This window comes from Centropristis striata, chromosome 5 (assembly GCF_030273125.1).
Source record: "Centropristis striata isolate RG_2023a ecotype Rhode Island chromosome 5, C.striata_1.0, whole genome shotgun sequence".
Lineage (NCBI taxonomy): Eukaryota > Metazoa > Chordata > Actinopteri > Perciformes > Serranidae > Centropristis > Centropristis striata.
Window position 1 is genome coordinate 33,749,836 of NC_081521.1, and position 15,486 is coordinate 33,765,321.

General features: G+C 39.2%; 1 protein-coding gene across 1 annotated transcript; it reads left to right on the forward strand.

Moving 5' to 3' along the window:
- The first annotated feature begins 5,540 nt into the window (after positions 1-5,540).
- On the forward strand, positions 5,541-8,953 carry LOC131971278 (homeobox protein HOX3-like). The gene is made up of 2 exons (XM_059332638.1): positions 5,541-6,024; positions 7,913-8,953. The coding sequence occupies exons 1-2, from the start codon at positions 5,679-5,681 to the stop codon at positions 8,380-8,382; spliced, it is 816 nt and encodes a 271-aa protein (XP_059188621.1). The 5' UTR covers positions 5,541-5,678; the 3' UTR covers positions 8,383-8,953.
- Positions 8,954-15,486: the final 6,533 nt, after the last annotated feature.

Genomic DNA, 15,486 nt, shown 5'->3' on the forward strand with positions numbered 1-15,486 from the left:
CAAAATGATTGTTATTGTAACAAAAAACATCAACTGTGAGCTTCTTTTTTTCCTCGTTTACTTTTTTTTGGAAATGATTAATTGTTATTTAAAAATAAATTATTTTTTAGTTACAAGCAGCCTTGTTTATTTAATTCATTAATTTAATTTAATATATTCTAATATTTTTTATTTTAATGCATAAAGCAACAACCTCTCTTGTGTGGCCACCAGGACCAACTATTCAGCGCTGAAGGGAAAATATTGGACAGCATGCCTTCTTTAGATAAACAGCTGACACTGAAACCCAAACAACTCCTGTGAGTGTCTCTTCAGTGTCCGAGGCTACAGGTGGAGCTCACATTACACTCTGAACAAAGCTCTTGTAATTGACCATTTGTGTAAAGTAGAAACATAAAGACGACATTTTCAGAGGTTTTCTCTGCTGGAATTAAGCTGTGAACACAGCCATATAAGGCTCTGTTGGATTTATTATGAGGATAAACACAAAGTGTGATTTAAAATTAGTCTTCAAGCCAAAGCTCGTGTCGGCTGTCAGTCATAAATCAGTCTGCTCTCGCATCTTGTTATTAGCATTGACTTAGCCTTTCTTAATATTTACACAGATATTTGTCATAATATTTAACGACATAACGCGCACATCGTATACTTAACACATTAAATCTGTTCACTTTTATAGTCTTACCTGTCAGAAGATGAACATAAATTAAAAAAACTGCATCTTTTCTCCTTGTTCTTCTATTGAATGAGACTAAACTGAACTCTTTTTCATTTGAATATTCCTCCAGCTATTTACTTTTACGCAGCCGTTTGCTCTCAGTTGCCTCAGTAGAATAACTGAGAGTCTGTAGTTATTGTTAACCTCAGCACCTCGCAGGAATACCGTGTATTTCACGTGTTTGAAGTTCACTGTTTAAATTCCTCAACACTTACTCAGCCCTAACTGGTTTCTTTTCTGACTCGAGACTGTTGAATCACACATGATTTTCAGCTCACATTGCACCGCTGCAGGCTGCCCGTGATTTATGAGCACCTCAGGCGAGGACTCTCTCTCTCTTTCTCTCTCTCTCTCCTTTCTCTCTCTTGGAAGATATAAAAACTTTACACAAACAGCCAGAGAAATGTTTGAACAAGAGTCTCATGCCAAACCAAAAATGATCAGCTGATGCGTGTGGTTTATCACCTGCTTTTGTTATCTAAGTGTTTTTTCTCTCTCAGGTGAGTGTCTTCTGTAACCACTTTGGTTTGTGATGAAAGGTCCAGAGTCAGTGTATTGTGGTGGTGTAGTGTGTTTAAACGGCAGCCATGGCAGTTGCATAAAGGCTGAGAGTTGAAACAGGGGTCACGCTGCTATTTTCCAGGGACAGAGTCTCTCTCTCTCTCCCTCTCTCTCTGTCTCTCTCTCTCTCGCATTGACCAGCAGTGGGTGTGTCATAAATCCGTAAATCTCTCTCCCATCACTTCACTCTAGGGAGCAGATGCACCATGTCTTTTCTTTTTTTCCTCCCCTGTGCATGTGTGTGTGAGTGTGTGTGAGAGAGAGAGAGTTAAATGAATTTACATAAAACTAGATTTTAAAACTCCATCAGACATGCTAAAAATGATTTACTGTCAGTGCTGGCAAACATTTCAAGCAGGGGGACGACAAAGCAGCTTGGATCAACACTCTGATCTCCCACTGTAGTCTCCAGCATCACATCACACAGGAAATGATGGCCTGGGTAAACTTGCCAGTAATACTTTATGTCATCATAACGCCTCGCTGAGAAATTTTTCATTAGCCTATTTGCTGCATCGTTGAGGACCTTAGAAATTACAGTCATTTTCCCTCAGTTCAAGGTGTCACTGGGGGCCCAGACAGTCACTAGATTGAGTTATGATTATGTTATTCACTTTTCATTAGCACAAGTGATCTGAATATGGGATCCTGAGACTATAGATCCACAATTATGTATAGGTTAAGTGAAAATGCGCCTTTTTATTTGATTTGCTCTCTGAATATGATTCTCTGGTGTATTTGTGTGGCCACCAGTTGCATTTGTACTGCAGTTGTCTCACTCTGAGCACAGCTGCTGCAGCATTTGGAGTCACATTTTTACTTGTAGTTACATATTGGGGCATCAGATGCAACAGATAATTCAAAGTGCATCATCTGGATGGAAGAACAAAAGGGTCATATTACTAACAAATATTTAAAACACAGGATTTAAACCTGCTATCACCCAGATTGACTGATTTGATCAGTGATTTCATTAAAAAATGTATATACATGGAAGATATTAATATTTGCTGATGATGTTCAATGTTTTTCAAAAAAGTAAATGTTAGTTTTAAAAACAGGCCTATTTTTTCAATTTGTATCAGTTGAGAAAGAAAATAAATTGTGACTTTAATAGCTAATATAACCTTTAGATGTGCTGACACTCCTGTTCATCACACCAGACACATATTTATTTTTTATGCTGCATATATATATTTTTTTATTTTAAGATAATTGTCTAGGAAAAAAATCCCCAAGTAAAAAACAAGCTGTGACTATGAGTCGACTAATTGATTAGTTTATCAACAGAAAATATCAAATATTTTTAATTCTTAATGCCACTTTTTATTTCTGCTTTTTGCATTTTTCTATCATGTTAAGCAGAATATATTTGGACTTTTCACTATTTTCTGACAAATATTATCAACCAAACAGTTAATTGAGAAAAAAATCACCAGGATAATCCATAATAAAAAATAATCTTTACTTGCAGCCCCAAAATGTGACACTTTGAGATGGTATTCATGGAATAGATGTGTGTGTGCCGGATTTACAGTGAGCTGTGCGTTAAACAGGCCCAAATGAATCCTCTATGTTAATGCACATGCTTATGCAAAAGTCAGGACTTGTTTGGGAAATTGACAATGTGTGTCTTTTCCTCACTTATGAAGTGCAGTCTGCAAACTCTAGTCCTTTCATTTCACTCTGCATTGTTTACAGCAATATAGGGCACCGGGCCCATAAATCTTCCCCTTGCTCTGCCAAGACAGCGCCATTTGTATGCACCGTTTTAACCGACAGCATCCTCTGCCCATTAACGTCTTTTCCCCAGCTCTCTCTCTCAGTCTCCTCTTATCTGCCCAGCTCTGTCCCCTGGAAATACATTAACTGATCCGTGCATTCGTTCAGCTCTGAAAAACAATTATAGTGTAAGGAATATATAATTTATGGGAAAAATAAAATAAAAACACAAGAGTTGCGTTGCCTTGTGCAGATTCCCCCCTGCATGCGCGCGGCTGCAGATGCTCCCCATTGCTCAGCAGCGTTTTCCCTGCAAGTTATTGGTATGAAAAATAAAAGTTTATCGACGATTTCCTCGGTTGTTTGTGTCAGCAGGCGAGAGAGCGCAGAAGGTAAGGAGGAATTGTAAAAGGGTTGACACCCAGAGCGACCGGCGCGCTTTTGTGTGAGAGAGAAAAATGATTTATTGCCACTGAGGCGGTTCAAACAGAGTTCACGGAGAATTGTGGTGGAGGCGCGGAGGAGCTAAATTATGGTCTTGCTGAGCTAGTATATCATAGATCCTATCTCCAATTCAGAGAGTGTGTTCAAGGGTGTGAGCTAAGGAAAACAAAACGAATTTAATTATTTCCCCCCATTTCACTCACTGCTGATGTATACTAATTCTCCTGATAATAACAATAATAATCATTACTATTGGTGTTACTATTAGTGGGATTTGGTGTAAACCGTGGTACAAGGAGATGTGATTATATTTACATTTCTATTTTTTTAAAACACTGAGATTAACTCAATACACATTTTAATGAACAGGCTGAAATGATGAAAGAAAAAAAAAGAAAAAATGTAATTCTAATTAATAACTTCTTGTAATTGTAATGTTGATCATGGCTACAAATGAGCTTTAGTGTATAGGGCGACAGTACTGTGTCCTTGGAAATTTGAAACTAAAATATTACAATTATTTATTTATTTTTAAACATCCAAGGACGTGACTCCAGTGTGGAGGTTCAGGTAAAACCTCAGTGATGGTGGCAGCAGGGGTGAAACAGAAAAAGGGGGGAAGGCTCCTCTTCTTCTACCGAGCTCTGCAACCCTGAGTGCATAATCCATCACCGCTGAGAGACATCTAAAGAGGCTTTTCTCCTCAGCTTTGTTGTAGTGAAACACCAGAAGGAACTCACACCTAAAGATTAATACACGCAGAATATGCACAACTTGCTTTTGGGTTTTAAAAAATTGTGATGGCTTCATTATTCTAGTTATTTATTAACTTTGCATGCTGGTGTTGAAATTAAGCAATGTTTTATGAGTTTTTTTTTCTAAAATGTAACTCATTTAGGCCACTATTGATGCAAACAATTTCCTCAAAAATATTTATTATAGGGGCTTTAAATGAAGTTGCAAAATTCATATTTTATTTAAGTGTTTTGCAGCTTCATCACTATGTTTGGTGCTGTTTTGTGTGTTGTGAGTGCACACAGGCGCACATACGGGCTCTGCTGCTCTTTTGTCCTGCATGCAGCCGTGCAGCACGCGGGATGTGTCCCCTCCAAACCGTCCTGTCCTCACTGTGTGACTGTTGCAGACAGGGACACTTGATACTGTACAGTGATGCCTGATTGATGCAAATGCGCTGAAAAAAAAATCTCTAATGATTGCCTCCTTTGTCTTTGTGTGGCAATGACTGTCATGCCTTTGTTTGACCACTCCCCGTGAATCTGCACTTACACTCCGACAGTTAGAAGCATATGCTGTTATTTAAAGGAAAAACCCGCCATTTATTTATGCTGAGCACTTAAATCATTTGCAAACTGAATTATATCCCAAAAATAATCGGGCTGATTTCTTTTGCAGGCAGCTTTATTGCAGCGTGTGTGTAGATAGAGCAGCTAATATAATAGCAGGGAAACACGGGGATAAATATTATTTATCATTAGATTTAATTGGAGAAAAATAGACCCGGAACACTATTTATTTTTAAGGCGTTTTGCATAAAAAGCCTTAGCGAAATAAGGACTTGTGGTCGATAATGCGTTTTATCCAGTGTATTATTCCAGCTCTTAGACGTAGCCTACTGTAGCTGATGTCATCGCTTTGGATATGAAAAAGTTCTGGATGTGCGGCTGCAAACGGCGAATGAAAGCGTCCTGTCAAAAGATTTTACAACAATACAAGAAAAGAAATCAGTTTGTAATGAGACGCTCCTCAACACAGTGTGATCTCTCTCTCTCTCTCTCTCTCTCTCTCTCTCCCTCTCTCTCTCTCTCTCTCCGTATAAACACACACCCTCTTTCCCCCCTCACCCTGGTTGCACACTTTGTTGTCCTCTATTCATATTCCGTTATGCTTTTTTTTTTTTAATCTCTAGGTAAAGAAACGCAGGTTGCTGAGAGAAATGTTGTCTGAAGAAATATCGCAGAAGCTTCTTCGTGCGCTCCAAGTTGCCAACGGATTACTTTGCAACTCCAGAGCCCTGCTATTGGAGGACGGCCACACGTGACTACGGCACCCTTCTGGTAAATATTATTCAAATGTTCCACATGGTTACTCTTCCCTGCATGCCTTTTTACACTCAGGTTAATTGTGATCGGATATTAGACAGACAGAAGTCCTAGTCTTTACTACTGTTGAGGGATCCCTGGTTTGATTTGAGACAGTTTGATGAGCCGGGTCCATGGACCCCCAACTGTCTGCCCTCCCGCTGCAGCTGCATGGCAACAGTTTTGCTGTGAGCCCTGGACAAGTGCCAAACCTAAGCGCGGGATACAATGCAGGAGAAGGAGGAGGAGGAGGAGGCCAAGAAGCTGAACTTAATCAGCAAAACATGACCTCCTGTGCTGGTGTCAGTTGCAGGTTGAACCCAGGTGAACAGTTTGAGCGCCCACTGGAGCCCCTGGTTCACTGCCATGCCAAGGGCAAGCTGGACCTCCAGAGCAGGAGCTGCAGTCTGCTCACCATCTGCCGCGCAGGAGTCACTTTCCCCTGGATGAATCCACGGACAACTGACTCTGAACAATCTGGTAACTCTGCTTTTCTATGCTGCCATTTAGTTTTAAAGCTGTAGAGTGTGAGAGAGGTGAGTGTACACAACCTTCATTAGGTGCTCTGATGGGGTGAATCCAGGAATCCAAATGTAATGAGCGCTTTCCTCATTTGTGCATTGAATGTTTAGCTGATATTTGACCTTAGTTGTTAAACTCTTTGTTGCATGAACGCACATGCTGCAGCTAAATCAGCTCCCTAGTCTTTACAATACAAACCGAGCAAGCAAAAGTGTCACTAGTCAGTAGTATCATGTGTTACCTGCATCATTTATCATGCACAGAAGTCACATGTGAGGCCTTTTTCTCCTCTGTGATTTTAAATTAGTCTTTGCATGTGAGTGTTAATGTTGCAGCACAGTTAAACAAATGTCACTGTTAGTTCTTCTGGGCCCTGTAGGCAAAGTCATGTTCAAAAGCTGCAGCAGAGTCTGCTTTACAGAACTGCACATTTGTATCTGAGAATCTTCTTTTCAAAGGATTAATCTGCAAAATGTCAACAATCATTAAATCTATTAAATTTGCGTCTAAAATCGAAGAAAGGGAAAATAATGTGAAATGTATAATGAAATGTAAGTACATTTCAAACAACAATTCACATTTTATTGCTAAACTGATTGCTTATGTGCATTTTTTCATTTCATGTTACTTTATACTTTTCTCTACTACACTTTGAGTGCAAATATTGCACTTTTTACTGCAGTAAATTTATTTGACTTTATTACTTTACATTCAGATTATTAATTAAGTTCAGTTAAGTAACAAGCAGTATATAAAGTACTTAAAGTGAGCTCTACCTTTACCAGCTGAAACATCTAAATAGACACTACAAACTACGGCACCACTAGTCCAGTAACATAACATGTATGATTCTCTATAATGAGTAGAATGCTTTGAGTAGTTTAAGTGTATTTTGATGCTAATTATTTTTAGTTGGCGGACCGGAAGTTAAGCGATGTACTGCTGAGGACAAGGGCAGCAGCAAAACATATTTTAGCCACCTGAAAAATCAATATCAGGTTAAGTATTTGCTATATTTAGACTATTTTCACCTATTTAACTCGCTGTCAGACAGCAGTGATTATGTTTAGGCGAAGCTGTAATCTGTGCTCTACTCAAAGCCACCAGACCATTGATAAAAACAGTAATTTTACCTCTTATAAATATAATACACTGTTTATGACAAAGAATGTTATACAACCACACTTCAAAAGCCTATTCCTTTAACTACTAGATCTAAATACTTCTCCCACCACTGAAAATATGCTTATTATTGTTCACAGAAATGGATAAACTTGATGATCACTGCGCTATAAACAAGCTAACACGCAGCAAGAAAGCTGCAGTCTGGTGTTAAGGAAACACTTTCCTCTCTAAGGACACTGTAGGCCTTATTAGGTGTCCATTAACCCCTGTGTGTCATGATGTTATCAACAGGGCCCTGGTATCCCTCATATACATGTCAAATGGATTCTCTAATGGTGGTTATTTTCAGTGGTGGTCCCAAGGTACCTTTTAAGTGACTGAGATGGGGATTTGACAGGTCTGCTTCCGTGTGTAGCTGTGATTAATGTGGCCTGTCAGGCAGCCGTAGTGGCGTCAGATGTTTCCCCCAGACTGTTTCTTCGGGAGGTAACTTTCCCCTGAACACATGACACGGTAGACAGCCAGTCTTGTATAGTGTCTCAAGCATGACTGAATACACAGGAAGAGCTGAGGGCCCTACTTTGTCCCAGGTTGATTGGCTGAGGATTAACGTGGGCCTTACTGGCACTTGAAGTCCTTCTGTGGAGGGTTTCAGGATAGACTTGTTAGAAATGTGTCTTTTAAACGCTCTCTCTTCTTTATGTGCTTCCTCCCGCATCAGTCAGTGGTGCCGTGGCAGCCGGAGGACGGCTCGGTGTCAGGAGGGAGAGGACGGCCTTCACCAACAGCCAGCTGCTGGAGCTGGAGAAGGAGTTCCACTTCAGCCCGTACCTGTGTCGCCCTCGGAGGCTGGAGATGGCGGCCGGGCTGCGGCTCACCGATCGCCAGGTCAAGATCTGGTTTCAGAACCGCCGGATGAGGTACAAAAAGGAGCACAAGGATGGGAAGGTGACGGGTTCTTCACAGTGGAACCCTTGCGTTGTTAGAACTTCTTCCTCAGAGCTCGTGGATTACGCTCCTATGTCTTCCTCTCTCTTTGGCTGTCACAGTGACGCCAGCAGTGGTCAGTGTATCCACCCCTCAGACCTGCCCCATCTGAGCTGCATATTTCCATCTGTTGCAAATGGTCCTCCGCCCTCGTGTACGGGCGCAGATAGTCATCACCATGCTGGCATTTCAAACTGGCCCTAGGGCCCCATAATGACCATCCCTCCTGTGCTCATCAAAATCTCAATGATACATCTACTTTCACGTACTTATGAAAGACTGGAGGATGTCTTATTAGCATCCCTGGGTTGAAATCCCCTCAACGCACCCGTTCCCCATTCATGAAACATTTTAATTAAACTATACGAACATATCTTAATTAAAGGAGAGCTACAGTGAAATCATTTGTGTTTCTCAGGCGCGCTGACTGAAGACTGCAGGTCAAACCTGCTGCTCGTATTGTACAGCATGCACAAGACATTCGAGCTATTAATAATTATATGTTTTGCTGTAATTTTGTGGCTGTTGCATTTATATTGTCGTTGCATGTTTAATGCATGTGAGAATCATTTTTCTATCCCCCTCTGTTGTCAGATAATAGCTAAGTGGTTGTCATATTTTATAAGTGTCACATTTGGCCCCTTTTTTAATTATCTACTGTAAATAGCAGGTCATTTGTGTAAAATGTTTTAACTGTGAAATGGGCATAATAATGTTCATATTGGATGATGTTATATTTTTGTTAAAGCCATTAAAAGATACGGCAAGTCTTTGATACGGTTCTTGATTAATTGAGATGTCACATACTGTACATGCTTAATAAATGCATTTGGGAAAACTGTAGCTCTTGTGCAATGTTTACCCTGCTCGGCGCTGATTACGGTTACATTTTTTCCAGCAGTATTTCATGATTAAGGATTCTTGGAATGGATCCCAAATGGAGGAGAAAAAAATGTGAAAGATTCTGTAATCAAATTAAGGCTCTAGCTTCATTGAAAACTCTACAGTATTGTGCATTCAAGTTGCACAATCTTGCCACATAAGCCTCTCCCTCGCTCCTGCCTCTGAGTTCCCCACCATTAATCACTGAGACAAGGCAGTCTTTCCAGTACTCCAACCACAAGCTCTGAACCCACTGGGCACCATGACAAGATCTCTTGCCTCCTCCTTCCCCACCCTTGCCTTTTCAATAGCCAAATTGTAGTGCTGCAAGTCGGGGCTGGCCTCCCTCTCAGGGGGCATGTTAGCTGTGTAGCTCAGGAGCTCTTCCAGCAGCCTATAGGCCACAACAGACCAATGAGGTTCAATCACTAATGACAACATATTATCTTAAAGAACAATGAGGAGTTTTGTTTTTTTCCACAGCTTCCACTGAGCCTTTGAAACAAGTGGATTCTCAAATGTAAACGGTGTCATGGAAACATTTTCCCTCTTGCTATTTTTGATGTCATCATTTCTCGCTGAGCTAAATTACGCACTCAGGGAATTATGCGTTTATTTGACAGAAGTGGGTCGCAGGTTCTCTCGGGTCTTGACAGTTTTACACGTCAAACACAGACAGCAAGTTTCACGATGAATGAGGGAACCTCCTCTGATAATCCGAGCCGGAGTATCAATATTCATAGCAAAACTTCACACATTTCTTTTCAACATGCTGACAGTTTTATATCAGTGACCGTACTGTAAATGAGCTGTCACAGAGGACTACTGACAGCTATGAAATGAGGAAGCTGATCCCCTGGTGGTCCTGGATAGAATGACTTCCTGCTCCTAATTCATTAGCTAATCAGTCAGCGGATCAGCTGTCATTTGGTAAATATTTGACACCATTTTCAGCAGGTCTCAGTCGGTGTCAGGGGAGCAGTATAACGGCTATAACTCTGCGGAAATTTTGAATAAAATAAAATGAGGTCTACAACACATCTGTATCAAAGGGGTGCTGACAGCTGGGTAATTTAAGAGAAGAGTAATAAAGGCAAGTGAGAGAAAGAGACGAAGCAAGAAAAAGTTTCTCCCCTGCAAATATGTTGGTCTGCAGAGGGAGAAAAGAGGAGGGCTTGTGAAGAGGAAGAAGCAGACAGTGTTGGATTCCTGAGATTCTTGCATATGCCGGGTGATTTATGGTGTTAATGGTGCCGAGGCTCAATAGGAACTTTACCTCTGGTTCCTCACCACATTCTCCTTCCAGACGCTAAAAGCCAGGAGGATCCGCACACTGGAGTGCAGTAATTCTGTGGATGAGGTCAAGGGGGATCCCCAAGGGTCAAGGAAAGCCCCCCCTGAGGGCCCCACTGCAAGGGGGAACAGCCTGCTTCCATTTCAACATTAAGTTAGCCAGTTGTTCTCACATTGGTGCACTCCTATTTAGCAACTAAAGTCATTATTTCCTTTTTTACTCACTTGACCCTAGTTTGATGACATTTGCCATCAGAGGGAGGGTTAGATCTGCAAAGCCAAAAATCCTTGCATGCTTTTAAAGGATTCTGGGCTTTGATGAGACCGAAGCAACACATTAAGTGGATCTTTGAAGTGATAAATGATGCCAGCCGTGGTGCCATGAAACCAGCTTTGGTTACGGTCCATCATTAATTTTGAAATTTTTGCGTTATGTCCTTTACAGTGACTGATGTTCCACTGTCCCATTTGCAGCTGTTGTAAAACCGATTTTGGGGTTAGACTTGAAAAATGCTCTCTGCGTCAAGACTTTTCTTAAGCTGCCATGAAAACAAAACTGCTGCGTCCTTAACAAAGACGTACTGCTTTAAGTGTCTCTCAAAGCGTTTGCCCCTGCATTCAACGGATGTAAAGCCTGAAGCTCATCATGTTTCCATCATAGTAAGCTGCTGGTGTCTGCTGTAGTCTTATGTTATCATGAGGTGATTCCACTCATTATATGGGGATCAGGAACAGATGAATAAATGATAATATTGATAATAAATGTCTGTGTGACAGCCTCCTGTATTATCTGATTATTTGGTGCAAATCAGAGTTCTTGAAAATCATCTAAGCCCTTGGATGGATTACTGAACGGGCCTAGCAAGAACAAGCCAAGGGGCCCAAGGTGTCAGGGGCACAAAATGTCAGGGGCCCCCCTGGCCTCGCAGAGACACATACTGACCACAAAGATCACCAAAATAACTGCACATGAACATAAAACTAAAGCCATAAATAAAACTAAAGCTATGAAAAAGGGCAAAACAACCACAATGAGACACAAAACAACGACAGAGCTGCTAAAAAAAAGAAAAAGCAAAAAAAACCCAACTTTTTTTGATTAAACAAAAAACTCAAAACTATTAGAAATTGACCTGAAACAAATACAAAGTGACACAAAACAACACAAAAAAGGGTTAAAAAAATAAATAATAATAATAACCCACAGGCGCCAAAAAAAACCTAACAAAAAATATCAAAAACAGTTATAAAGAATCACAACTGACACAAAACAACTACAAGAAGATGACCACAGACAACAACTAAAACAACTAAAAAAACAAACATTTAAAAAACAGACACAAAACAACAAGCACAGAAATTACACAAAACAGACACAAAACCACAGGGAGATGCAAATCAACTACAAGGAGGCACAAAGCAACTACAAAAGCCCAAAACAACCACCAAAAAATAACTAAACTAAGGACAGAATAAGCAAAACAAAAAATAATTATATAAGTGACATCAAAACTATTATAAAAGTGATACAGAATAACCACAAAAGACAACAACAAAAAGACTCAAAAAATAACTACAGACAGACACAAAATAACCACGAAGAGGCACAAAGCAACTACAAAAAGGCCAAAAATACTATAAGAAACATTCCATAGCAACACAGAAAAACTACAGAGACAAAAATGACCATAAATACAACACCCGAGAGTGATTCAGAACAGCCTCAACGAGACATAAAACCACTGCTAAGAGACAAGAAGCAACTAAAAACATAAGCACAACAGAAAAAACCCTCAAAACTATTACAGACAGACAGATACAAACTCACAAAGAGATGCGTCACAACAACAAGAGAGACAAAAAACAACCTCAGAGATGCACAAAGCAACTAAAACAGACACACAAAGAAATAACAAAAAACTAAATTACAAAGAGACAGAAAACCACATAGAGATGCAACAACATTAAATAGAGGCTAATTAACCATAAAGTGTGTGAGTCTTGCTCTTATGTAGTCAAGGTGGTGAAGCCTTTTATATGTCCCATAACCTGCTCAGACTCCTACTTCCCAGTACTTTGGGGTTTCTTTGGCTTTGGTCTTCATGAACTGTCTTCATCACCATAATCCATACATGAGCTTATTTACGCCACCAGTTAATGCAGACGACTGACACATTTCACAATATGTTATAAACTGTGATTAACACACACAACTCCCTGCTAACTGTGGCAAATTTATTCACCATTCATTCAGTAGATGCTTTGGCAAACAAGCCTTCATCAGAGCACCAGAAGAGTGATATCCTCCTCACTATCAAGTGATTAATGAGATGTTGGCATGCAATGAAATATTATATACAATAAACAAAAAAAGTTTCCCTCATGACATTGGACCTTAAACAATAAAATAACATCTAATGGATCAGTGAACAAACTCAGGATCACAAGACAAAACCAAATGAGTACAATGTCAAGACTATTGTTATTTTTTACTACCACTTTATTTACTGAAATGGACAGGGGGGGAAAGCAATAAAATGATATAAAGGTACATTTAAAGGAGACATTTACAATAACTATATTTTTCTGTTTTTTGAAGATAATTGGGTTGTGACAGGGTTAATGTTGGAGAACATCTGTATTATAAGAAACCTGAACAACACAAGGTTTGTTTATTACTTGTATTGATCAAAATTAAAAAAAACAATTTGTTTCCAGAAAATATCTCTGAGTGCAGCTCTTTTTATGTAAAGATCAGGCAGATGTTGGATGTTGATCGATGTTTGTTTTTTTATTAATTATTCTTTATATATATATATATAATTATACAGAAACAATATACACGACCACCCATAACATTGGAATAAAATATTTTTTACCTCTTTCCATGAAATGATTGTGACAGAAAAAGTGTATATCTTCTCAAAACTTTATTAATCAATCTCTTCCAAACATATCACAATGAAAATGAAACTACAATTAACAGAGGATTGTGTCTGAAAACAAAATTAATTAATCCAACTTTATGGGCAACCGATCAATCAATTATGAATGTGGAATACAAAGTAGATGATTTAAATGAAATGAAAATGAGACAGTAAGAGTAAGACAGTAAGGTTACTGACCCTCAAATGTATCCATAGATACATAGTGTACCACGCACACACACACACACACACACACACACACACACACACACACCTACATCTTAACTGTGAGTGTGAGAGATGGATGTTTAACTAATCATTTAATTGCATATGAAAATGTATCTGGAGCAAATCAAAATCAGAACAAAACAGAAGAAGACCAGGTCAGACAAAACAAGATTGAAGTCAAACAAGAAATCAAAATAATCAGTTTATTGCCAGTTTTATGTACAGTATATACAGAAATATAAAATGTACAAAATGCACAAAACACAGGCGGAGTAACTAAGACACAAATGCTCATTTTAGGGGTGAAGTATTTCTTTAAAAAGTTTAATTTCTGTTTTTCTTTCGACACAAGCGTACCATCCAGACTGTAACATCCACTCTCACAAATTAATTATGACAAACATGATATTAAAGATTATGATCAACATGGGACTAATTCTCAGTTTTTCTATTAAACCTCTCTTTGATAATTGAATGATTTGCATGATGAAAACAGTGGAAGTTAAAGCTTCTACAGTGTGACTGTTCCATGCAGTACTTTGGTCCACTGTTGCTGAACTTTTATGCCGGGCCTTTAGGAGGTTTTGTTCTTTTTATGACCTATTAACCTTCTCAGCCTTTTCCCTCCACAGTAGTAAGTGCTGCCCACCAGTCTCTCCAGGTGCTTGTTGCTCAAGATGATTGTTAAGTATCAATTTCCTGTGTCACCTTTATGGGTTTTATTTATTTGTCTGCTCCTTCGTGTGGAACAGAGCCTGAGCATTACTCAGGTAGATGGATTATAACTCAACTGCTACGACTCATCAATCTTGGAAATTTGACTTCCTGGATCTCATACAACTGTTACTGTCATATTACGGCACGGCATTATCAAGATCAATGACATTTTAAATGCTTCCCAGTTAAGGATGATCGGTGACAATAAAAAGGTAAGTTGGTGATGAAACTGTCTCAGCCGTGGTGAGCGGCACTGTGCACGGTGAGCGAGTCACCTGCTGGAGCTCGCTCTCCCCTCTGAGGAGCTCTGGTTAAATGAATGAACTTGTAATCACAACAGTCACCCTGCTAAATGTCACATGTTGACCATCATCGATCACACAAGAATTATTTAACACCCAACGGCTTTATCACACACAATCTAATCAATGCACACTTTCTTTTGAGGGGAAAGAATTCGCATAACATCTGCAGCATGAAAATATTTTGGAGGTATATCAGAATACTGATGTTTATGTTGCAAATATTCAGTGTATGTGTCATGTTTGAGATCCTGGAGTCCCTCGGGTCCTCTTTAGCAGTTCAAAAAACATATTTGATATAGTTTAATGTGTTTGATACCTCACAACTTTCTACATTTTTGAGTCTCAGAGACTCACTCGGCTGTAAAATGTGGCTTTTCTGTGATTGGCAGACGTGAGACAGAGTCATAGTTTTTCAAGTCACAAGCAGTGGTGGAAAAAGTATTCAAATCCTTTATTTCAGTAAAAGTACTAATACCACACTGCAGAATTACTTAAACTTAAAGTTCTGCATTCAAAACTTACTGAAGTGAAATAATAAAAGTATCAGCATCAAAATGCACTTAAAGTATCAAAAGTAAAAGTACACGTTATGCAGAATGGATCAAAACAGATTGTTTTATATATTCTCAATATATTATTGTGTTATTGTTTTCAGTGCATTTATGTAAGCAGCATTTTAATTTTCTCAAGGTGGAACTCATTTTAATATACTTTAATATGGTTTAATATAGTTACATTCCACCACTGGTCGCAAGTTGGTCTCAAGTCCAGTCCAAAGTCAGAATGCACATTATGATATATTCTATTTACTGAAGAGTGTGAATGCTGAATTTTAGCATAACAAAAGTAGTGCAGACATTGCACTTCCATGCCTCAGGTGAAGGTATTAAGTGTTTTCAACTCAAAAGTACAGACTGTATGTAATATGCATGTAAATCTCCATGACCCGTAGGTTT